The sequence below is a fragment of the Mytilus californianus genome, unplaced genomic scaffold (genome assembly GCF_021869535.1).
Source record: "Mytilus californianus isolate M0D057914Y unplaced genomic scaffold, xbMytCali1.0.p SCAF_2, whole genome shotgun sequence".
In the NCBI taxonomy this organism is placed as follows: Eukaryota; Metazoa; Mollusca; class Bivalvia; order Mytilida; family Mytilidae; genus Mytilus; species Mytilus californianus.
The window spans coordinates 112984014-113010498 of record NW_026262668.1 but is presented as its reverse complement, the minus strand read 5'-3'; the positions used below and the strand labels follow the sequence as shown (position 1 = coordinate 113010498).

General features: G+C 32.7%; 1 protein-coding gene across 10 annotated transcripts; it reads right to left on the bottom strand.

Annotated features, from left to right (window-relative positions):
• Positions 1–22876, bottom strand: LOC127730754 (uncharacterized). Of its 10 annotated transcripts, none has more exons than XM_052239289.1 (8): positions 22580–22876; positions 19062–20309; positions 18559–18636; positions 17069–17116; positions 16476–16499; positions 2227–2721; positions 1097–1133; positions 1–568 (listed from the first exon to the last, which is right to left on the bottom strand). In XM_052239289.1, the coding sequence occupies exons 1-7, from the start codon at positions 22644–22646 to the stop codon at positions 1111–1113; spliced, it is 1983 nt and encodes a 660-aa protein (XP_052095249.1). In that variant the 5' UTR covers positions 22647–22876; the 3' UTR covers positions 1–568; positions 1097–1110. The 10 variants fall into 10 exon arrangements, with proteins under 10 accessions (XP_052095249.1, XP_052095250.1, XP_052095251.1 ...); XM_052239282.1 differs by lacking the exons at positions 1–568; positions 1097–1133; positions 2227–2721 and adding exons at positions 4396–4993; positions 10800–11603; positions 12980–13066 and having other exon boundaries at positions 22580–22861; XM_052239283.1 differs by lacking the exons at positions 1–568; positions 1097–1133; positions 2227–2721; positions 18559–18636 and adding exons at positions 4396–4993; positions 10800–11603; positions 12980–13066; positions 15263–15301 and having other exon boundaries at positions 22580–22861.
• Between the last annotated feature and the right edge of the window lie 3609 nt (positions 22877–26485).

Here is a 26485-nt window from a genome sequence, read left to right as displayed (position 1 = left end):
TTTTTATTTCTGAATTTTTATTGGAAACAATAAATGCAAGGTCAACGTGATGTTAAAGTTCAAACTACATCACGCACATGTAATTATGAAGTTTAAACGGATCAGAGCTTGTACTAGACAATTGACTATTTCAACTTTCGTTGACCAAGCACATACATAGCAAATACATGTTAAATAACTATAAACAAACAGTATTACAAAAACATATATATCCTGGCATATCAACTCTCGGATTCCCTCTATGTACAAAACATGTACATATTATACGATATATACAATAAAGTAATTATATACTATACAACAAAACATTTCAACAGCATTGTTTCTTCGGTTATCAATGATTTTGCCTATGGTTCAAATCTAACAGAAATGTACAATGGTATATAAATTGTATAGCTATTGCGTGTCTAGCTTTGCACTTTGAATAGCTTCTGGGATCGACACCAATCTTCATTAAATGTTTGTTTAATCATCTGTATACTCATATAAATCATTTCTTTTTACACAATATGACATTGTGAAATATTATCTCGATGTAGCAAAATGTGATTTCTACAGCTTGAATAATCTGCAAGATTATAAGAAATAGTTAAAAACATTACAGTGACAGACATATTCGAATAAATATTTTACAAAATGTTTACTTATTTGGGTAAAATTCCTTTACAATCTTCTATAATTTCTACATTTTTTATACCTTTTCTAAGTCTTTTTTCTAAGTCTTATTCATAAGCGAATATGAATTATCAGATGTTTGGGACAAAAATCAACGAAACAACATTCCAAAATAACTATTTACGAAAAAAAGAAATGTAGAGCTACCTTTTCTACATGATAGTAATAAAATTCTATAATGATTTTCGTTGCAATGGGTATGAAAAACACTTTCAAATTCATTTCTTTCTTCGTTACTTATATATATTGAAAATTAATTACAAAATGTATCACGTTGATACTGCGATACTTAATGTTTATTCTCACAAGAAACTTGTTCTTTTGGTGGATTTTTGTTTTTTGGTTTTTGTTAGAGCAAGTTTGTTTCCAACATAATTTTAATTTTTAAATATAAAGTACGTTTTTCTTATAACATATTTACCTTCTGTAATAATTCTATCTTGCTTGTTGTAAAACAGCTGTAAATAGAAAAATGAATCTTCATACAACAGTACAGTTTCTACATACTAAACAATCATTACTATCAAACATACTTATTGCAACATCTAAAATCATGTTTATTTAATTACCACACCAGTATTATACATTGTATTCTTGTATTGCATTATTTGTGTGACTGAATTATGATTGTACATTGTACCTTTGTCTTTCCCCCTGACCAAAACCTTAATTGTAATAAACACGTATTGTATTGTATTGTATTGTATTGTATTGTATGGTATTGTATTGTATTGTATTGTATTAATAATAATAAGAATCTCATTTCAGAAAAAAAATTGATGGGCCAATTTATGTTTTTTAAACCAACAGTTTACAGGTGGGTGTAGAATACTGCATTTAATTAACATACGGCTTCATTCTACTTAGTTTTGGACTTTTTTTTAAATTAAAAATTAACTCATGAAAATGATTGGGTTGGAATGTTTATCCACCTATGCATTCATTCAATGTCGTTCCATTAAAATGTTTGTAATTTGCTCCTATCGAACATTCAAGGTGGATAATAGCAATAGATCAGCTGTACTTTCCATAACATAATTTTTTTTTCTTATTGAATAGCATCAGTTTCATCATTTGCAGAACGCCTCACACATGTGCCATTACTAAATTTTCATGAAACAAAACTTTTGAGTAAAGAACATGTCTTGTTCAGTATGATTTTGTTTGGTCCTAGCATCAACATGTCTTGTTCAGTATGATTTTGTTTGGTCCTAGCATCAACATGTCTTGTTCAATATGATTTTGTTTGGTCGTAGCATCAACATGTCTTGTTCAGTGTGATTTTGTTTGGTCGTAGCATCAACATGTCTTGTTCAGTATGATTTTGTTTGGTTGTAGCATTAACATGTCTTGTTCAGTATGATTTTGTTTGGTCGTAGCATTAACATGTCTTGTTCAGTGTGATTTTGTTTGGTCGTAGCATCAACATGTCTTGATTTAATCATATGTATATTTGACAGCACAAATCTTTCTGTTGTGAAATCGTTTTTGGTCTGATTCAAAACAATAATGTGTGAATTATCATCGTATTGATTTAGCAATACAACTTACATCTTGGAATAGTTCTGGCAAAATTGACAAAATCTGCTGGCTCAGCATTGTTATTTATCGGGACTATTGCTAACACTGGTCTCCTGTTAGTTGAGGTCCTTCCGCCAGTTTGTTCAACATTCATAGGAACGATAGCAAAGTTTGAATTTGATCTACCATCAGCAACCGTTTGTCTTCGTTCTGGTAATGTTGCAGCTGTTTCGCCAATACCAAAGGATTGTGTTCTAATTGTTCTAGCACTCTCTGCTCTAGTATTCCTGATGGCATTATTTCTATTTCTTCCATTATCCTGTGTTCTAGATGTATCTACAGCTTGTATTTCAGTTTGTGTTCTACCCCCAACAGTCATTTCAGTGTCTCGTAACTCGCCTCTTGTTCTTCTAGCATTAGTTGTAATTGGTATTCCGGCTGTTCTGCTGATTTGTGATCTTGCTGGCTGTGCCCTAGTTCTTTGTATATCTGCCCTTGTTGGTATGCGTCCGATTTCACTCCTCACTGATAGTGGAAATTTTAAAACAATGAAAGTTGAAGTTTATTTTACTTCTGCAAGTTACAAGGTATTGTTTTTTTTTTTATTTATGTCTTTTTTTTCATCTAAATTTTGTTTTTGTTTGTTTGTCTGTTTGTTTTGTATATACTTTTGCAGTTTTCTTATTTAGTTACAACAAGAAGATAGACCTCTTTTGAAAAAATTATCATAACAATATCTAATTTCAAGAAGGATCCTACGTGATTAAGTATCTAAAATTCGAAATTCGAAATTTAGAACCCAAATTGCTTATCCCATCAATTTAGATGAGATGATATAAGAATGTAGACACACAATAATATACTGTCTACGTAATATCAGTGGTTGGCATGATTTTAAATCGTTATATAATTGATTTTATTTTTTTCTGTTAATTAATCCTTATATTTGATTAATTCTAACGAGAGAAGACATGGTTAAGAAGCTGTCAGCGAATCAGTACGGGAAGACAATAATTCAATAGCGGTACATTTTTGAAGATTTGGATAAAATAGGGGATTTTCTTTTAATATAAAGTCTATGTACACGTGTTTTGTAGTAAAACTACGCCATAGAATATATAAAACATATTCAACTTTTTTGCGAAAATTGAGGAATCATACGACAATTAAGAAAAATATAAGTCAACTGGAATTATATTTTTGTAAATAATATGAACATCGAATTTCGAACTTTACATATCAAATCTTGAGTAAAATCCGTTTGACATATCGAACAAAAATCAGGAGGGAAATCTTATATGCCAATTTCCGTCTTCCCCCCTTTTTTTGCAATACAGAATATCTATCTATAAAGCACTTTTTTCATATGTAAATTTATTTTTCGTTTACCATATATTGTGTTGGTCATTACGGGTGTATGGCGTAGAGATGGGGTACAATTGTTCGACTAAACCTGATAAAGATCTCAATAACCCTTTCCTTTTTCATATTTATTTTGCTGTGCAAGAATACTAGTAAGATCGCAGTATTGAAAAAAGCAAATTTCTTTTTATAAGCTTTACACAGATGGAAAAGCGAGATCCGTCGGGTACTCACTCCTCCAGTTGCGCAGCTAGAACTAATAAATCTTGATTTGCACATTTACAATTCAAAACATTTTTCGAAATCGTCACAAACTAAACTATGACGCAATTTGATAATTATCGTTCACCCATATTTTTAACAGAATACCAGTATACATGTACATGAATACCAACATTTCTTCGGTTAAATGGCTTGTTACGGGACACATATTCAACATAGTACCTTGTTGTAAGGATCTTCTATCTTGTTATATACAACTGATAAAAAAAATATAAACACATTGTGTATACATGCTTTTGTAATTATTTTTTTTTGGTAATCACTCGATGCAGCACCTTTGAGAACATGCAATGCCTTAGATAATTTTAACATATAGGTTCATCATTGTCATCTTTTTTGCACTTAAAGACAAAAATACACGAAAACAATATGGATGCTAATAGTAGTACAGTGATTTTTTTTTATATCTTTATATCAGAGATTTACAACGAACTACGGGGGCGTTTAACGACGCATCAGGGTCTCGCACGGTATATAAATGCAATATTTACATCTTTACAAAGATATATCATGGTCGATTGCATACTACTGACTCTTGAGACAAACAAAGTCAAATATCTATAAAATTTTATTACCCTTTCGTATACAATACACAACAACTAATATTAGTATATGCTAAATGTACAGTCTACTCTAAATTTTCTCAACGTTATTAATTGTTTCATTTCACATGAATAATATTTCCCAAAGCACCTGACAAATAAACAGTTATTGGTTTGACGGTAAGGTACTAGAAGTACCTCTTATAAGGTGTCATATATGTTATTTTTGCTCTAGATCATTTAATTGTTTTAATTTTACTTAAATAAGTAGATCTATTTATTTCAGTTTTCCATTTCAAAGCATACCAAGACAACTATTTTCGACTTTCAAGCATGACAAACAAGCATTCAATCTAACCTTTTGATTAAATGCAAGTTAACATGTATCGTATGGATTTAAAGCACATTAGTGTATATATATGAATATCATATCCCACATTGTATAATTGTCACTTATTGATTTTATTTTCTTATGAATAATAAGCATTAAGAAATGCAAGTTCATATTGTATATCAGATCAGTTATGATGTTAAGAGTTCGTCTCTTTTAATGTTCAAAGTTCCCACAACAACCAAATACGTCACTTCCATCTAACCTTGATTGGCGCCTCCTATAATTAAAAATGATCAAATATTAAAAAGTGAACTTCCCACTCAATCAGAACCACTACTTTTCATTATTAAACTTACAAAAAATGTATGTTATGACAATTTTAGTGATTAGATGTACGCGAGTAATATACTATAATAGTTATAACCCTTAGGTTACATGATAACATTACAGAAGGACAAATTTTTCACTTTTTATTTGTTCTATTGCAGTCTACAAATTAAAACAAATAAACCTTTGTAATACCAAAGTGCAATATCGCGTAAGTGTATTTAACAGATTGCTTTGACAAAGTAGTAAAATGCTATTACACAACGAGAACTTATCAATAGAATCCAAACAAGCAGTTAAACAAGTGACTGGGAAGGGGAAGAACTCTTACCGGATGTTCCAAGCTCAAACCCGTCTTATGGTATTGTGAACTGTGGATCTAGTCCTAGAAAATTTATCAGTTCATTTTCTAGACTAGGTGCACCTAGAAAGCAAGCCAAAGAAGATATTAAAAGCAACTAGAACTGGTTAAAAAAGCTCAGTGAATGGAAATCTTTTCGTGTTAACTCGTTTATAATAAATGATCAACTTAAGAAAAAGAAAACAAGTGATATGTAGTTAATTAAGAACATGAGTAGGAACTGTCTGATATGTCTGTGACAAAGATATTTCACACAAATACTGTTATACAAATTTCACTTTCTGTAATTTCATTTGTTGATTCAAATATATTTTTTTCTTTTCTTTTTTATATCCTACATTTGATTTTGTGTATCTGCGGCTATATAAGTCATTTTTATTCTGGCAATTCTTAAAAATTAACGTGATCAGTCAGTCCCGTTCAGCCGTGATCAGTCAGTCCCGTTCAGCCGTGATCAGTCAGTCTCGTTCAGCCGTGATCAGTCAGTCTCGTTCAGCCGTGATCAGTCAGTCTCGTTCAGCCGTGATCAGTCAGTCTCGTTCAGCCGTGATCAGTCAGTCCCGTTCAGTCGTGATCAGTCAGTCTCGTTCAGCCGTGATCAGTCAGTCCCGTTCAGCCTGTGTCTATTTCTGTTTACATTTTCTCACTGCATTTTCCTTATACGATATTGGAGGAATAATTGTCCCTGATAACGAAAAATGATGACTATCAATTTGTTTTTTTAAATTGTTACGTTTTTATTGTCCTTTTTAAATGAATATGCAAAAGAAAAATTAAAGGAGATCAGAATATTTTAGCAGTCACTTTTTGAATTTGCCGTCATCTGTGATTATAAGTGTATTGCATCATATCAATGCACACATGCCATGTGTCTCTGGAATAACCTACAGTCAGATACGCTCGAGATAAAAACTTTGAAAGTCAAATACATAAAACGTATGAGCATCAAAACAAACCTAAATAGCTCTCTTAAGTCACCTTTACTTGATGGAAGTGCAACGTTTGTTTTAGTACAATACTAAATTTACATAAAAAAATGTTATTCATGTCATGTCAATACCAAGAACATATTGTTCGGTACTCCCTGTCTTTTTATGTATCCAAATAATATGTAAAGCCTTCAGTTACAAACTGAATTAATTATTCCATGCTGATACTAAACCCCTAACGGGAAGGATTGTGCCTGATATTCATATGATGAAGACAATCATTCAATCAGTTTAATTGAAGTCTGGAGCTGGCATGTCAGTTAACTGCTAGTAGTCTGTTGTTATTTATGTATTATTGTCATTTTGTTTATTTTCTTTGGTTACATCTTCTGACATCAGACTCGGACTTCTCTTGAACTGAATTTTAATGTGCGTATTGTTATGCGTTTACTTTTCTACATTGGCTAGAGGTATAGGGGGAGGGTTGAGATCTCATAAACATGTTTAACCCCGCCGCATTTTTGCGCCTGTCCCAAGTCAGGAGCCTCTAGCCTTTGTCAGTCTTGTATTATTTTTAATTTTAGTTTCTTGTGTACAATTTGGAGTTAAGTATGGCGTTCATTATCACTGAACTAGTATATATATTTGTTAAGGGGCCAGCTGAAGGACGCCTCCGGGTGCGGGAATTTCTCGCTGCATTGAAGACCTGTTGGTGACCTTCTGCTGTTGTCTGTTCTATGGTCGGGTTGTTGTCTCTTTGACACATTCCCCATTTCCATTCTCAATTTTATGGTTTAAATTTCATACCATGATTGAATTCAATATTGTTAAGTAAATATTTGTTTATTTCACAATTTTTTTCTTCAAACGAATTAATGACGTTACGACCTAGAAATATGGAAAATATTTACAAACATTTAGCAATATAAGCGATTTGATTTAGTTTATGTGTCTTCGAACGAAAGTCATTTGAATTGCATCTAGTGTAACGTTGAATGTAATTATCACTTTAGAAAGATTCCATATATATATATATATGCATAACTTAAACTAGTGAAGATGACAAAAGATAGGAAATAAAACAATCTGCACGTGAATGTTATAGATTAAGACATGTTACATAGGTGATGGTAAAGATCACTGTCAAATGGACCGACAATCTACACGTGAATGTTAGAGTAAGACGTGTTACATGTACATGGGTGATGCTAGGAATAGTGTCAATATATGATATGTCACAGAAAGATTTTAAAGATCACTGGCCAAATGACCGCTTCGAACCCCAAAAAATAAATCATTTCCGAATACATATCTAATCGAATAAACAATATTTTCTGTCTATGGCCCAAAGGCACAACTTAAGTACTAGTATCCCTTTTACAGTTCGTAATTATACTTGTTCAAACCAAAAAAACACATGTCCCAGTTAAAAGAATAATTTTTAACTATGTTTTATTATAAATGGACTGTACAGTAACCCTCATATGATATTTAACATGTTTAACTACTATTTAGAACATATCCAGGCCACAATTAGCTTTCAGTCTCAATCATGAGTAAGATGCACAATGATTGCAAGTTACTCTAATCGTAAAACTGCCTTCTTCCAGGAAAAATACACAATATGTCATATGAAAAATACCTATCTAAAATATGGAAATAAACATATTGGTAAGATTTTGAAGGAGTATGTATGGCAGCTAGTTGGGAATATATTTAGGTACCAATATGAAAGCCTTTGATTTGGTTAGGCCGTACTATTCGTGACATAGATGGTCATGTGACTTTTCTAAAGCTGTACCATTCGTGACATAGATGGTATCGTGTGAATTTTTTTTAAAGCCGTACGATTCGTGACGGTGTCATGACAAACTGTTCATCTTTGTGTCGAGTTTCCCCGTCAGATTTAAAATTTTAAAAAAGGTGGTAAACTTAGAACATGTTACCAAAATTTGAGAGGCAAACATAACAGCACAACGATTCAGACTTAAAAAATCAACTAGTTAATACTGAAAATATTTAGACAATTTGTGGGTCATTACTCGCTTATCTGCAGTATATAGTGATATATCAATTTGTAGCCAATTAATATGTGAACAAAATCTTCAAGGCCACAGTATTAAACCAGCGGCTCTAAAGAGCCTGTGTCGTTCACTTTGGTGTATGTGCATATTCAAAAAGGACATTCTCCAACATTGTAGACGAGAATAGAATGATGACAAAAATCTCTGTTTCTATTTATCTATTATAATTTTTAAGATATAAGGCAAAAACGCAAAAAAAATGGTAAAAATCGTCATCAAAGGGCAATAACTCTAATAAGGAGTCGACTGACGATTCCGACCATGCAGATTTATTTGTAGAACTTATCTTGCTGATCATTTTTTTCAATTTAAAGTTTCTCTGTATCTATTATAGTTTTCAAGATAGAAGACAAACATTTAAAAAAATGGTAAAATCTGTCATTTAAGGGCAATAACTCCTATAAGTCGTCTGACGGTATTGGCGATAACGGACAATTTGTAGAGCTCAACATTATGAAAATTTCTGCTCCTATCAGATTTTCTCTATTCATAATGGTTTTCAAAATAATAGACAAAACTTGCATTTTACCCCTATGCTCTGTTTTTAGCCATGTCGGCCATCTTGGTTGGCGGACGGGGTCATCAGACACATATTGTAAACTAGAAACCCCAATAATGATTGTGGCCAAGTTTGCTTAAATTTGGCCCAGTAGTTTCAGGAGAAAATTTTTGTAAAAGTTAACGACGACGACGACGGACTCCAAGTGACGAGAAAAGCTCACTTGGCTCTTTGGGCCAGGCGAGTTAAAAATTCAAGCAAATAACACTTTTAATTTTTTAAATACACCACCGTATAATTATGTGCACCTCCCAAATTTTACTTTATACTGTATGCAAATACTATGCAGTCAACTATCATAACCTTACTGACAATGTTTACATTCTGATAGAAATTCAAACTCAGATGATAGAATAACAGATTTCAAACAAGACCCATTGTTGTTGTTTTAGACGGCATAGAAACTATTTACATTCATAAATTGATTCGTGTTTATTATGAGAATAAGCATATATTTGCTAAGAACTACGTCATTTGGACTTTGGTGGATAGTTTGTCTCATTAGCAATCATACCACATCTCCTTATTTTATAGAAGTATTATTTTTTGTAAATACGAAAAACATAACTAACTGACAGATCATAGATAATGGTAACTTTGATTGATCATTATCATATGATAACTAGTTAATATTTTTTCATGTCAGATTTAAGTATCCCTAAGATAAATTGCTTTATTTTGTTTACCACTCCCTTGATCTATTTAAGCTGATCCAATAAAACCGTTCATAACAAACATATAATATTTCATAAAATGGTGATTTTGACACGAGCTAAGCAAAGTAATACAAACAAAGAAGTGGAATTACTCTATATGAAATAAGACTCAGAATTATCGGTTAACACCTTCTCGTGAAAACTCGTCGAGTAATAGTTCTATATATTCAAAAAAGAAAACTCTTCGGGTTATAGCAAGATATAAAGTATTGTATAGTTATATAGAAACAAGTAGGCAAAATTGGACAATGTAGAAATAGGAAATACTAGACAATGGCGTCAAGGGCAGAAAGTAAATAAAAGACATTGCTTATCACAATGTTTTTGTGTTTCGATATATGAAGATACTATTATAGAAAGATAAGAAATACAGCACACAAACAAGTGACAATTATAGCCAATGGATGTTTAAGTTCAGAAAAGACAATACAACTGACGGATTTTAAAGTCAAGGACAAGAGGATGGTTGTACAACAAACAGATAACGGGTGTCAATGTTACAGAAATACAGAATAGCCAACGCTTTTGAACATGCATACCATCTTCATGATATGCATTAGTGAAAGAAAATTGTAACCCAGAACACTAACATTTCTAAACAGATGATATTTTTGGGTAAAATCAACTTAATTTGTAGTAAAGAACATACTAAAAACGCAATTTGCTGGTACAACGCTGAAATGCGATATCAGTACTATTCTAGCAATTTGGGAGCAAGAACGCACTTCGCATGAATGAAATAGCTTTCTACTAACTACTGCCTAATAATTTTCTAACACCAACAAAATTCTGGTATACCTTTCATATGTTCCTTAATATTAATAGTACTTTTACTTATGCCATATGATAATGGACTTTCGTTTTGAATTTTCCTTGGAGTTCGGTATTTTTGTTATTTTACTTTTTGTTATATATGGTATCCACGGAAATTTGTCTACATTCGAACCAGTTTACTTATATGTTTTTAAATCTCTCATTAAATCAAGAAATATTCCTTTCTAAAGGCAAAGACACCTTATTGATACTTGTAATTGTATCAAAGATAGATTGAAAACAACTTTAAAAACTGGTCAGAACATAGTTGGTGTTAGTATTATAATAAATTACCAAATGGAAACATATTAGCCATTCCCGCCCTACCACCAACATTAGACATCACCGGAACACTTCCGGTGTTTGAACCACTAGTAGCTGAAGGCTGGTTGCTTCTTGAAGCGCTAGAAAATTGATTAGGATTCATCGCTGCAAATGCGCTCGTACCCATACCGTTTCTTGCGGTCTGTCCTGTTGAAGCTAAGCTATTTGCTCCCATTGTAGAACCAGGTGTACCGAATTGCATTCCTGCAGCGCCAGCATTTGATCCCATTCCCTGCATCATTGAAGGAAACATTCCACCAAGACCCCCTAAATCAGGCATCATGCCTGCGGAACCAGTAGTACCTCCATTTGTTGTTCTTGATGAAGCTGAACTTGCTCCAGTCGTTCCTGATGACGAACCTGTTGTTGTAGCTCCATTTGCCTGTTGCCCCATACCTAAGCCATTCATTCCGGGTTGCATCCCACCAAATCCTCCAGGCATCATTCCACCCATTCCACCCATCCCACCCATACCTCCAGGCGGCATTCCACCCATTCCGCCCATCCCTCCCATACCTCCAGGCATCATGGGAGGTAAAAACATTCCATTCATTAGGTTGGCTCCTCCAAAACCATTTCCATTGGGTGCCATACCGGCCGCACCATTTTGTGCCGTTCCAGACAGAGCATTCATGCCTGAAGTCATTCCAGACTGGCCAGGCATACCTTGTGTCATTCCAGACGGCCAAGAGTTCATATCTGGCATTCCAGACCAAGCGTTCATACCTGTTGTCATATCAGGTAAAGCATTTGAACCCAGATTAGTTCCTTGTGCTGAAAATATGTTAATTTAACCTTGGTTAGTTTTCAAAATACCATTAATTCATGCAAAGATTTGAAAATAAACTTAGATATCAGTTTAAAGTCGTGTAGAATCAAAATCTTTTCGACATTCAAGAAGTTTGCTCGCTTTATTCTATAAATACATCACAAGACAAATAAGATACGTATGTGTCTATGACCGTACCATTTCTTTGAAAATATTAATCTAATTAGAATAGTCATTTTTCTAATTCCCTCAGCATATTATGACAATTTAAATCGACCAGAAAGTCTTACTGCACTTATCTTTGTCCCCTTTTATTTTTGAAAAGTAAATTGTTGTTAACTAGAATCAGGCTCATTGCTCTCGAACTTTTGTAATTTATCTTGCCATCCATCTGCTTTAATTCGAACGCCACTGACGAGTCTTCAAAAACGAAACGCGCGTCAAGCCTACATAAATAAGCCTTTGATGTATATTCCATCATACTATAATTAAAGAACGCATTCATCTATTTCATCGTGATACATTGTCACTCTGGAATTGACGACGAACGTCCCGAGTCTTGAACTTATTCAATGTTTTTCATATCTCTCTGTACTTTCTTGAGCAATACCTTATATACTTATACAACGGATGTTCAAGAATATATGTGTTAAAAGAAACCATTAAAATAGTTTAAATGCTGTATAATACAGCATTCTGATATATCCCTGTACGTATTCCAATAGATACATGTATCAGTTTAGTTTCAAACAGATCAAAACTTAAAATAAATAAATTAATTTCTTGCATGCTACATTGAATCTCTTAAAATTGATGAAATTTTTTAATAAATTTATAGACTGTCAGGGGATGGTATTCGAAAATATTTTGTAATTACGTGCCAAAAAACTTAATTTTATTTTGAAATGACGCCAAAAAGTTTTATCTTGTACTATGATGTATATTTTCATAATTTATATTTAATTTTAATGTATATATATATATACATATATATGTGTTGTTTTAGTTGTTATCATTTCACATAAATCTGTTCAGATAGGCTTATGTATAAAAAAAAAGTGTATCTTATGTGATTGTTTTGTATATTTGAATGCATAAGGTGAGACGTAAATAAAATACAGAATTGGTTAATCATATTCACAGGTAAGAATGAGTCGTAGGTTGGGACCACTAAGTCTTATCTAATATTGGTTATATTAACGCGTTTAGGGCTATAATTTCCTAAATGGATATAAATCATAAGTCCAAGAAATTCTGAGACTATGTTTAAAAAAGTACATTTCTTTAGACAAATGCTATTAATTTTTGTATAATGATTTTTCAAGAGACTGAATTTATCGCTCTATATCATATTAGAAATTTGAACTATAAGCTAAATTACCATTGTTAGTTCCAGTGGATGTGCTTGATGTTCCGAGAGTTTGTGATGGTAATTGAGTGCCAGATGACGCTGAAGAACTGGTACTCCCTAATATGAATATGTCATTTGAAATATATAAATTAATGTGCCCTGGTTTTCAAACAAGATTTGAAAGAAGCTTTAAAAATGTCGATTAAAATTATTAAAAAATCATGTTTAAGTAACTTTATCTTAAAGCAGGTAATGATTTCAATTCTAATAAAATTTCTGAAGAATTTTTTCCATTAATTCTCAAAAATTATCAATGAAAGCTTTTGAATTACCCGATAGAGGCACACTGCATTTGATACAAGGAGGAATATAAGCTGACGCAGACATTTCCAACAACAAAAAAATCATTTCCCTGTAAGCACCCAAAGCACTGCTAATTTAAGGCGCAACGTACCCAATCTGCGTATAAGCACAATATAGTTTCTATTATTAATCTCATAAGTTTTATAAGCAAAGCGCTATAAATGAACACACAATTCCCTGTAATGTTAAAGATAGTTATTTCCGAAAGTAAAGCTGGTAAATAATTGGTTTGTTTCAAAGCAGAAGCAAATTCAAAAAGTCTAATAAATATAATATCTATAATGTATATCCACATACAAGTCTTATGACTATGGATGATCATGCTGAACTTTATTCATCCATTTTTCCTCATATCATTCTGTCCTTTGCTAGATTTTTTAGCGTCACAGTCCGTTTTGTGTCCAAACAAATTACACACTTCAGAAAATCAAAATATATATTTTTATCGCTATTATCTTTTTTTAAATCAAAAATGAAAAACTTTGATTTCAATCGACTTTAAAAGAAATCGAATAGTAATAAAAAGAATATTGAACTGATTTTTTAATTAAGAAAGGAAAAAAAGACGAAAAAATAGTATTGGTTGAATTTGTCTAGCTATCTGTCGTCACTTTTATGAGCGCTACGTGCCTCCCAAAATATTCTACACTCTATACTACGAATTCAATGAAGACATACGCTCTGCACCATCTTGTGGACTGTTGGCCATTTGACTCCAGTCAGTAAAGCTTATACTGGACATATTTAAATCATTTCTCTCTGTCATAAAATATGCTATCTTATTATTTATTTCTTATGAATATCAAAATCAAAAAGGAAATAAAGACATTTAAGGCGAAATATTAAACGGATAAACAGCAAGCCAAAACAATTAGCTAAACCAAGAAATTGAATTATTATTCTTATTTGTTCTTTAAAATTTTTTTTTAATGGAATTGTAAAATAAATACGATCAAATGTGAAAATATTTAAACTACATTTGTAGAACTATATCCTAACCTGGTGTCATCATCCGTGTTAACGTTCCAAAGGCATTACTTAGTCCAAATCCATCGGAATTTGTATTCAATAACATTTCAGCAGGTTCTCTTTGAACTATTCCAACGTCTTGACCTAAAGCATTTTCTTGATGTCTTGCTATGCCGAAATTTGAAGGATCAAAAGAATCTCCTTGGGCACTTATGGCATTTGCAGGAAAAAAAGATGTAGTGTCTGAATTGGTAGAAAGTCCACTATTTTCTGATAAACCAAAGTCTGTTAGCCTCATTAAATTTTGAAGTCCTGCTGATGCAGTATTATCTCCTTGCATCGCAATTCCCGCTGGAATGATCTCAGGTTGTCCAAAGTTAGCAAAATTTGCAAGGTCAACTTCAATGGAAGCATATGCATTATGAATTCAGAAAAGAAAGTAAAGGAAAGCAAAGAAGAGCCAGAGAGTAAAAGGCAGACAATAATGCACATCGGCTATACAAGCAAAAGAAGCTGGAAATATAATAATCCAAGGAAAAGAACATATGTTCCAAAATACAGATATATTCAAATAGATAAAGGAAAAAGCAAGGTAATGCAGGAAAATGTATATATTCAAACTTCATTTGAAAAGTTTATACCACTTCATTTAACGGCATCACACTGAGTTAAATAGAAATGATCTACAAAGTCAAATATCTTTTATCTAAACTTTCTGGTATTCATAATGTATTTAACTGTTTCTTCGCTAACTTGCTATATTGATTTAATTGTTTCGCTAACTTGCTATATTAATTTAATTTCTTCGCTAACTTGCACAAGGATTTAATTTCTTCGCTAACTGGCTATATTGATTTAATTTCTTCGCTAACTTTCTATATTGATTTAGTTTCTTCGCCAACTTGCTATATTGATTTAGTTGCAGTTCTAATTTTATGTCCTACATAGCATGTTCCTTGTAAACTACATAATAAGTCTAACCTGTACTCATTGAGAGTGAGTTTGTTGGAAATAGAAATCCTGTAATTATACATAACTATGAATAAAAGGAAATGCTGTGTATGTGTCAATGAGACAGTAACAAAACGACACAAATAATGAAAAGAAATCTTGAGGTCAACGTAGTCTTCGACAATAGACAAGTGTTAGACATCATTGCAAACTCTAAATCGCCACTTGTGTAAAACATTTGTGAATAAATTAAACAAATCGATCAAAGATCTACCATCAACAACAAGTTCTCTAAAATAACAAAGAAATTCGACAATGTTTTATATCAGATTTTTGTAAGATTTTCGTCCGTTATGGATAAGGAGTCGTGATATATAATGATACTTGAATAACGAATACAACCAACACTCATAAGGGTTTTCTTAATATTGGCGTTATGAACAATGGCTTCATGGTATATTTTGATTTATATTTGAATCATGAACAATGTCGTTTGATTTATATTTGAATCATGAACAATGTCGCCATGACTGGTATCACCAGCCATGTGTTCATTTTATTTGGTTCCTATTGGCACCGAGAACATGTTTGTTTATTGGGTTGTATTTGAGCATCATAGACTATGAATTCCTGCTCTGGTTAATATTTTAACATCCGCACTTGCTGCATGTTGTTGCAATGGCCAACATTGGCTTGACGGAATGTCAATAGGGATATGTTTTATTAATCAGGAATTATTGTGTAATGACATCGTGGGAAATTGACATTTAAAATCGCCGTCAGAATAAATCGATTTTACACAATTATTGTTTTCAAAAAATGTTAACAAAACAATTTTTAAAACATTTTCCGTTAATATTTATCATTGTTGCTAGACAGGGCTATTTTATGGTTCAAGTATATTAATTTTTTTCAAATCAAATTTTATTAAATTTGTTCCAGATAATCCGATCAAAGATTTTTTTCCTCAATTTTAAATTCTCACAATTCAGATGACCAGTGATGAACCTATATGAAGGTAGGCATTAATACCAAGGTTTGCAGGGTGTGTTATAATTCCAGAATCCTAGCCACTGTAGCTTTTAATCTGTTTTTTTAAGATGATATGTTGACAGAAAAAATCAATTCTACCCTTTTTTACATGAAGCTGCAGTTTCTGGAATCATATTAAAACGTTATTCGGGGAAATTTGAGATGTTAGTAAGTGCATGCTGTGAAATTAAATGATATTAAGTTCACTGACCTGTTCCGCTGCCAGCTGCTGTTCCTGAAAGATAACATATATATATACATGAGTGTTGTATATTGGTACCAGCCTAAGTGAACATCTAAAATAAATGCCTGTTGTGTTATGATTGAAGTTTATTAGTTCAGCTATTTGATTTCGTATAGTTTTATCTTTTTCGATTTCTTACATTTTTTTATATTGTTCGAGTTCGTATGCAGTTGGACCTGATATTAAGGTCACATCTATTAAACAAAAACCTGTCTTGTCCGTTGTCCCTATGTAGTCAGTAATACGTATGCCTTTTGGACCTCAATTCACATGTCATCTGTATTGTCAGGGTTTTTTTACCTAAGGGTGACTTTTATATACTGGTTTGACTGTATTTCAGTCATGTTTTATTTTTGCATGCGAACAAAAGATGCTATTGATACATTGCACATATAACATTAAGCATTGAGGGTAAATCTAACGGGCAGGATTAGGAAGACGTTTTACGGTACTGAAATATCAATCAATTTGCAGTAAGCAGTGATTTTGTTTATTGATTTTCTTTCTATCATATAGTTTACAGCTGATGTGACAATTGATGCGTCAGATTATATTCTTACGTGTTCTTAAAACATTCCGCTGCCGGTTGGCTAAAAGTCGTCTTCTATCTAGAAAATAAATATGGCTATAAGCAACAATGCAAAGCAATGCAATACAAAGCAAAAAAGGTTGGCTAGTAAAAGGAGAACTGCAAAAAATATAGGTAAGCATGCTGAAAAAAATAGTGACTAGTTTGCTTGATAAGTAATAAGCCGAAACTCATGCATTAAAATAAATATTTCATACCATTTATCCAAATAAATCTCCACTATTTACATTTTTGTCAACAAAGTCAGTTTAAAATATTATTTTCGAGCAATTCCTTAACAATTTCTTAACCAATATAACCTACATTTACTTGATGTTGTTAATAAATTGTTTAATTCTAAATGTTTCGAAAAAAAGGTTTCAGAAGAGAGTGAAAAAAAATAATTGGTAGAAAATAAATATGGCATAAAGTTTATAAAAAATATTCTCGTTCCTGTATGCCACTGAAATTAATTGTTTGTCCCGAGAAAAAATACCATCTCAACCCCCTAATTGAATGGTCGTTTCCCAATAAAGCCAACAAAATCTTATTTGCTAATAAGAAACGGCAAATGTCATGTCTGTTCGATAGTGTGAGCATATATAGTTTTGATAAAATTGCTATTCAATAGAAGTTCTTCTTAATGCTGACAAAAATTCTTATTTCAAAATACCAATTTAGAACAGAAATAATGATCCGTATCATAAGTTAAAAGGTTAAATCATTACATTGATTCAAAACTAAAGGAGGTAATTTCAGTTATGGACAGAAATAACATCAAGTGCATAACATTTAATCTGTGTATCTTTAATAACAGTCATAACAAAAACTATGAAGAAGCAAAATTGCACATTTTAAATAGCTATATTCAAATGTATTTTGTAACCCTCAAGCACTTGGGGCATTGACCCCATTTTTTCGGCGGTTAATTGTTTTGGTAAATTTAAAATTCATAATTTTACAACTTATGTTCACTTATTTAATTTGTTCTTTCTCGTATCCGTACGATCTGACAATAACAGTAGATTATACGTATCCGTACGATCTGGCAAAAACAGTAAATTATACGTATCCGTACGATCTGCCAATAACAGTAGATTATAAGAAATGAACTGCGAAAAGCTACTGAGGATTGAACATTTAAAATTGCTGGATAAGTGATTGATTGTACATATGAACCACCAATAAAATGAAAAGTATAAACACTTTTTGAATTGATACATTTTACATGTTATAAATTCTATGATTTAATGAATGAATGGTGCTTAAAATGTGCCGGAGCCAAGCGGACGTACGGCAGCATGTACAAACTGTTGTTGTCAAAAGAGTTATGAATAAGAGAACGAACATATCAAATAGGTAAACAAAAAATTAAATATTATTATTTTTTTTACTAAAAAACATTAAGCACCAAAAAAAGGGGGGATTCATGCCGTAAGCGGTTGTGGTGTTACCATGCTTTTACCACCACCAATAGCCTACTTGTAAATTGCCTTGGGAATACTCTTGTTCTTTGCACTACAACATCTCGCCTTGGATTTCTACCGCCTCGCCTGAGTGCTATAAATATAGTCTGATTATATATATCTAACGCTACGTTATAAACAGCTAACACATAAGCTATGATGATACACACATGCAACAGAGGATGGAATACTTTGAATATAATGCGTATTAGTAACTATGATACAATAAAAATAACTAAAGCAGTTTTAAATATAGTATGCAGCATTAATTTGCATTTTAAAGCTAAACGTTTGAGAGTTGATAAAAGCTTCACAAATAACATTTTGAATGTATGAGATAATACTATATATATTTTTTTCTACTTAAATACGGACCAAAGCCAAAATCTATATTTTTCAATAGTCTCAATATTCTTAATATTTCTAATTAAAAAAAATGTAAGTATATTTCTAAATTCCTTTCTTCAACTCTTAATGATTTTACAACTATCATCTTAGATGTAAGTACTGCCGACAAACCTGTTTGCCCTCTTCGTGTTGCAATAGCATTATTGGCTACATCATTTGTCAGGGGTCGTACTCTGTTACCCGTTACTGGGTCAATTAACGTGGAACCTTGACCTAATTCTGTAAACAGACCTGTTGATGGTAAAGTTCCCACATTAAGGCCATTTCCAAATCCAAGCCCTGTCCCAGCTCCGCCTGTTCCTAGTGCATTTCCACTTCCAAACTGTCCTGTACCTGTTCCACCTCCAAACTGTCCTGTACCTGCTCCACCTCCAAACTGTCCTGGTGTACCCCCACCTAAAAACTGTCCTGTAGGTGTCGCACCTCCAAGCTGTCCTGCAGGTGTCGCACCACCTCCAAACTGCCCTGTTGTAGCCACGCCACCAAATGGATTCATACCGCCGGCAGCACCAAACTGAGGACCACCAAATTGTCCAAAAGGTCCTCCAAATGGCCGTGGAGGTCTATTCATTCCACCAAGACCATTGAACGGCGGAAATCCAAATTGTTGTCCACCAAAATTTGGCCCTCCGGGGAAACCACCTAGACCATTGGCAAACTGTCCAGCACCGCCACCTTGTCCACCAAACCCATTCAATGCATTTGTTCCAGCTGTATTTCCTGTCGGTGTTCCACTAGCTCCAGTTCCTGCTTGAGTGCCTGTTTGAGTGCCTGTTCCTGGTGTTCCTGGTGTTCCAGTTCCAAATGCTGTGCCCACTAATGAGTTTCCGGCTCCCCCACCACCAAACGATCCTAGTGTATCAGTTCCAGCTCCATTAAATTGTCCTCCTAGTCCACCTGCTCCAAACTGGCCACCTGGTCTAGCGGCTGGACCTCCAAAGCCTCCAAACTGTCCACCTGGTCTACCACCTAATCCTGCTCCACCACCAAATCCTTGTCCAAATCTGGTTGGAGGGGGTCCAAATCCTGGAGGTCCACCCATACCAAATCCAAATGGGCCACCAGGAGGACCACCCGGAGGACCACCCGGAAATCCAAAACGTCCACCTGGACCGCCACCAAATTGTGCACCTGGTTGTCCAAAACCCCCAAATTGCCCAGCACCAGCTCCTGGAAAACCTCTCTGTGTTCCACCAGCACCTCCTGGAAAACCTCTTTGTGTTCCACCAGCACCAGCTCCTGGAAAACCTCTTTGTGTTCCACCAGCACCAGCACCACCGAAGGTACCAGCTGTACCACCGCCTGTTTGTCTTCCTCTGCCAAAACCTGTCGTTTGTCTTAATTGATTTTGTTGTTGGGCTGTAAAAAGAAAAAATACGATTATTTCAATCTTTTTCTTCCTCATTTAACAGACATTTTTGTTAATCTTTGTATCCCTTTGGTTATTCTTTGTATTCCCTTTTATTATGTTTTGTATCACTTTTTGTTATTAAAACATTTTGCAGCTATGCAGACTTTTGGACCTGTGGATTCCTGGTGAAAAACAATCCAGTAATATGCTTTGAACGCAGCTTAAACGGTATGTGATACTTAATTTACAAAAAGCTAAAACATTGTATGACTTTGACTTATTTGTAGCTCCTATGACTGACTTATTTGTAGCTCTTATGACTGATTTATTTGTAGCTCTTATGACTGACTTAAATATAGATATCATTTTTTACTTATATTGTTGATAATTTATTTGGCCTGACGGTTCACTCTACAACACCCTCGTGTAGTGTAGTTCTTTTTTTCTGTCTGTTATTTTATTGTTACTTCCCCTGTAATCCTAGTGACTTATGGGTCCAAGCCTTCCATGTAGAGGTTAACCCACAAAACTTCCCCTGTATTCCTAGTGACTTATGGGTCCAAGCCTTCCATGTAGAGGTTAACCCACAAAACGTCCCCTGTATTCCTAGTGACTTATGGGTCCAAGCCTTCCATGTAAAGGTTAATCCACAAAACATTTAAATTCTATAAATAACTTTTACACATTTATGACAAATGTATTGAACTCTAAGGTTTTTTTTCAAAAGTCTGAATGATTGAAATATTTTAGGTGGAAAAATATAAACATCATCATAGTGTTGCATTCTTATTAAAAAAGAATCCTGAAGACAATGCAGCTTCCGTATAAACCGTTAGTAACTCTATATCATTCCTCGGTAGTTATGGAAGGCGGTCCTTAACGTCCTACACTAAACTTATATCCTTTAATAGGGCGGTCCCGAAAGGCTTAGTTAAACATATTTTATTTGATTAACTTTTGGCTGATTAATCATATTTTGGTAAAGTGTTATACAAGATGAGGTTATTTCAAAAAGAGTTTTATTTATGTTTGATAAATGTGTACGGTAAATTTTCATATCGAGAGATGTATAGTTGACCCGTCCGACCGTCAGTCGGTCATTTTCGTTTCCGGATACAATATCAAAGACTTTAAAAAATCTGATTGCAATCTTAATCTTATATATGGTCACACATTATCAGAGGAAGATCCTTACTGATTTTGAGGTCACCATGTCAAAGGTCAAGAACGTAGTTACCATAAAATAGACTGAAATTTGTGTAAAACAGAGGTTTTCGGGTGCTAAATCAAATGCTACATATATGATTTCAACATTACTTTTAAATATTGTTACATAGATTGAGAAGAAGATCCTTATTAATTTTGAACTCAATACCTCTACGGTCAAGGTCAACAATACTTAAACGACAGAAATTTGTGCAGAAAAGATGTTTCCTGATGCTAAATCAAATATTGCATGTGCAGTTGTAAAGTTGTTGAGATATATGATCACATATAATGAGAGATAGTTGAAAAAGAAAAAGGTAGGAAAGGATTTTCACCTGTGAACGGGAAGTTGGAATTAGACTGTCAGTCGACATCATTGAGTTGCTACGCTTTATAGTGATTTAATGGATTGGGCTCGATGAAATATGTATTGAAATATTTCAATAATATGAACTTCTGGAGAGCACCCTGGGCTGTAATTATTTCCACAGCTTTACATGATTAGGCCCATTCAGGTAATGCAATTTTCTAAGACTGGTTCGCTACAGAAACGCGAAGCTGTTGGTTCGCATACACTAGCGCAACACGTAACAGTGTGTTCGCATACCTAAAGTAGCTCATATTAATTTATCTAATTAATGAATGTACTCAATATTCATCTATTTCATTATGGTAGTAAGAACACGAATATGTTAACCTGACTCAGAAGCATTTTATAAGAGTCATCTTCTCGCATCTTTTTTTAAAATTCTATCATCTAGAAGCATAAAAGTGTTTTTCGTATGTATAATCTTTACTAAATATGGAAAAGCAGAATATGTAGCTAGACGCAAGCACTTAGACCTTTTATATATAACTCTTTTTAGTATATTTTTTCAAAAATTTTATTTAAAATTTAGGCAAAGTATAATAACGCTGTCATTATTTCATTAAAATACTCCCATACTACCTTAAGAAAATGGCGACTAATACATAGACAAATAGAGATATTTATGCAAAACAATACCTTTGAAAAGAGCTAAAAACTATGAACAACTGTACTTATACTTGATCGACTATTGTTAATACTTACCTGCTATTGAAACGATATAACAGAGTAAAAGTATGGCTTTCATTTTCTTCAGTTGTTGATATACCATATGTTGTCAAGTTGTTGTCGTCTGATTGTCTTTCTTGTTGTTACCACTTTTGGAATTAAAAAAATCCTAAATTCTGTCTTCTTGGTATCAAAGTGGACAGCGGAACTTGTTATCTATAAAGTGCTGAAAGGAAAAAGTATTCAATCAAAGATTTAACAACGCACGAATCCTCTCTAATGTTCTGCCATTTAACGAATCGGTAGGTTTAGTAAAGTGTAAAATTAGTAATTCATCAAGTTTTTATCTAACTTAAATTTAGTGTTTCCTTTGTTCAAGTAATGCATCATGTATCACGAGATTTTCAAATACACGTCATCACGTCTGATGTCGATTTTTACCGCAAGTAAAAGCATAATGGGGGACATATGGGTTTATTAATTCTAAATTCAATTTTTTATTCATTTATCGGACAGTTCTGTTTTTCTCTGTTAGTTATGATGGTTGAAAGTGCAGACAACATTTACACACTAGTTACATGTACGACGTACTTCGACCATCATGTTCAAGAGAAAATTAACCTGTTACTTGAATTTCAAATACAATGTTTGATTACTATAGTTTATTATTTGTATCTTGTCGAAATGGAACCAAACATATCGAGTATATATAATGAATCAATGCATTTTTTTCACATGGCGTTTGCGAAAAAAAAGAAGGAAAGGTCGCTTTAATCGAAAAATATATTACTCCAAAATGTTTGATTACTTAGTAGAGCCTTGATACTAGACTAGAATACTTAAAACGTTTAAATATGATTCTAATACATTGAATCACTTGCAATTTAAATGAAACAGTTTGACACGTAAATATCGTTCGTTTGTTTTGCTTTAGAAAGTTAAACTATGAATATTTTATTTTTTCGTAAATTCTCCTTTTACGAATTCCTTCATTTATCCCCATACAACTGCCTTTTGGTTTCTCTATACAGACTCAGTTGTGTTTTCGAAAGTTTAGGTTCGATAAGTCTTTATAGTATAAATAGAAGTTGAATTGATGTCCAATTTGTCATAAATTACTACTTATATGATACTTTTGTTTGTATTGATTCAAATTGTTAATTTACAGATTCACTTTAAAACAAACTATTTTCATCGGTATATTTCCAGTAATTCGAAATATTAATATGATCTTAAATTCTTAAAGAATAACAAGGAATAACCTTACCGATTGAACTGAAAAGCTTTTGTTGAAAATTATTTCATAATAATTTTGATTTCTATTTATTTTCTTTGAACTGAAATCATGGTAGTTTCCCTTGCATAGTCGTGGAGTCGGTTGGTGCGGTTATAGATATTCTAACAATCATATGACTATGTATATTTACAGAAGACAGATTGTTTCATTCAAGTGAAACAACAAGACATAAATAAACCACTGTCATTTATGTCAATTTATAAAAAAATAAGCATAAATCATATATTTGTATATTTATAAAGCTTGTTAAATAACTGCTTTATAGTAAAGTTTATAGATTAAAAACAACAGGAAACCAATATCAAAGAAGGTACAAGAAGGTCTTTTGTTTGGGTTAACAGTGTATAACTGTGTAACAACCATATGTATGTCATATAAAAAATATAGGAGTTATCTTCAAGGCACATTAAAAATGTACCAATAGTTAAAACATTGTATGTATTCATACAATTTGAATTAGACTGTTTCAGAAGAGAAGGAATCGTAAAAACGCCCCAAATGTCTTCTAATTATACGTCGATTCTTTTAAGATCGTCTTAATTTTTCTATCACATTTGAATAAAGCAATGTATTCAAAAGCGGAAAATTTACTGTTGAACTACTTTCATTTAGATCGATTTGACGTATAACTGAACAAAGGATCAACAAGAATATTTCAAACTTTATCTATTGATCTAAAATCGAAATGTACTTTTTACATTTTCCCCCGGTATAATAAGCAATAAAGATAACTAAAACTGAAATGTCATGTAATATTTTAAATAGATTCATTGCTGTACGAAATTGATATACGTAAATCCTATCAATACTTCTTTAAAGAGGATTGGTTGTTGCTTACATGGAAGCTGTCTAACTAAGGTTCTTAATGGAAAAGCTGAAGACATATTTTCGCAAGTTTTAGGGACATGATTTAGCTGACCTAAATCGAATCTGCCGCGGATATATAATCAATTTGTCGAAGTCATTATCTGGTTGTCTTTTCCTCGATGGGGTCATCTCCAAATCAACATGCCAACGGGGTTCCTTGCCATGCTAAACATGTTGGGTGCTAAAAGTAGAGCAGTAACCACTGACCCTTCCGGAGCACCTGGGTGTAATTGTGATTCTCACTTGGACAATTTATACAGACTTCACTAAAAATGTAACACCTAAACGTCACATTACACTGAACATTCTTTATTAACTCAATATATTGTTTTGAGTGCAAAAATGTTTTGTTTATTGTATTATAATTCTTTTGATATATATTTATAAATTTAGCATAAAATAAAGAGTTTGAATACCAATAATAAGCTTTGTTTATTTTAAATATTTGAGGTTTTCATCAGATACTACGTGATTTCAAGATGGAGAGTCCAGTGGATTCAACATGACCGAATTGTGTATTACTCAACAGTACTAAGTACGAGATATTCAAATGTGTTCATATTGACTAAGTTTATTTGTCTTAAAGTATAAATTATGCTCATTGGACACAAAAATTAATGTTGAAGGCGTCACATTGTATTCGTTATTTCAATTTAAAAGATCAAATTGCTTCATTTTGGTTAACATAGTATAAAGAAGTTATAACTTATACTTAAACACATCGCTTATTATTTGTCACTTCTAGAGTAATTAGACAGGGTTGTCACATGTAGTCTACGTATATTACACGCACTTATGCGCGTTAGAACAAACAGAACTGATTTTTTTTTTATTTAAATGAAGTACTTTTAAAATGCTGAATCAACTGGTATCGTTATTTAACTATACATTTTAAAACTCGTTGTGTAACTGTTTAAAACCGACAATGGTCACATTTATCTTTAATGGATCCAGCTTCTTGGAAAATCGTAAATAATACAAAGTTTAAAATTGGTTAATGATCAATAAAAGTATTTTATTTTCCATGAATAAATTTTAAAAATATTGAATTTTAAATAAATAAGCAAAAAAAAACATTGAATTTTCAATAAATAAATAAATAAATAATTATTGTAATATCAATAAAAATAAATATAAAATTAGAATCTTACTGTTCAGCACGAACTTCTTTGAGGACACCAGGGACACTTCTGTTTCAATAAAAGCTAGGAGGCATTATTGACAAAGTGCTATTAACACGACATATTGATTGGGCAAAGAATGCACATGTCAATAAAATATATCAAATGTAATTTACTTCTCCTTTTTATGTTGTAATGTCTTTTCTGACAGTGTTTATGAAGTTCATTTAAGGGCATTTAAATAGCGGATTTGTGTAGAACATAGTTCAGATGGAATTTTGACTTTCTTCTTTTTTTTAAACTTACCTTATGGCTCTCTCAAAGCTTTTCAGATTTTAACAGTAAATCTTTACTGTTTTTATATGAACACACTCTAAAATGAAATCAAAAGCTGAACACAAGGCGTATAACATATTATTGTACCAGCTATTATTCCTATGTTGAATGTGTTAGGGATGGAAACATCGTTCTAAAAGATAAAAAAAAAACAAAAAACCTAAGTGTCATAATAATTTACATCATAATAATCTACATTAAACGAGGGTTGACAGGGTTATAAAAATATTCCTGGGCCTCTCCCCTCCGACAGTAAAACCCTTACTAAAGTAGGGTATACGTAAAATCAATCCGATGTATCAAGTAGGGAGACTGCCACGT

Coding starts and splice junctions, on each gene's coding strand:
- LOC127730754 (XM_052239282.1), bottom strand. CDS start 22,646: ATGGTATATCAACAACTGAAGAAAATGAAAGCCATACTTTTACTCTGT. Junction 17,117..18,558: donor ATTCCCAAGGCAATTTACAA/GTAGGCTATTGG, acceptor TTTATTTTCTAG/ATAGAAGACGACTTTTAGCC. Junction 11,604..12,979: donor ATCCACTGGAACTAACAATG/GTAATTTAGCTT, acceptor ACATATTTTCAG/CACAAGGAACTAATCTGGGT.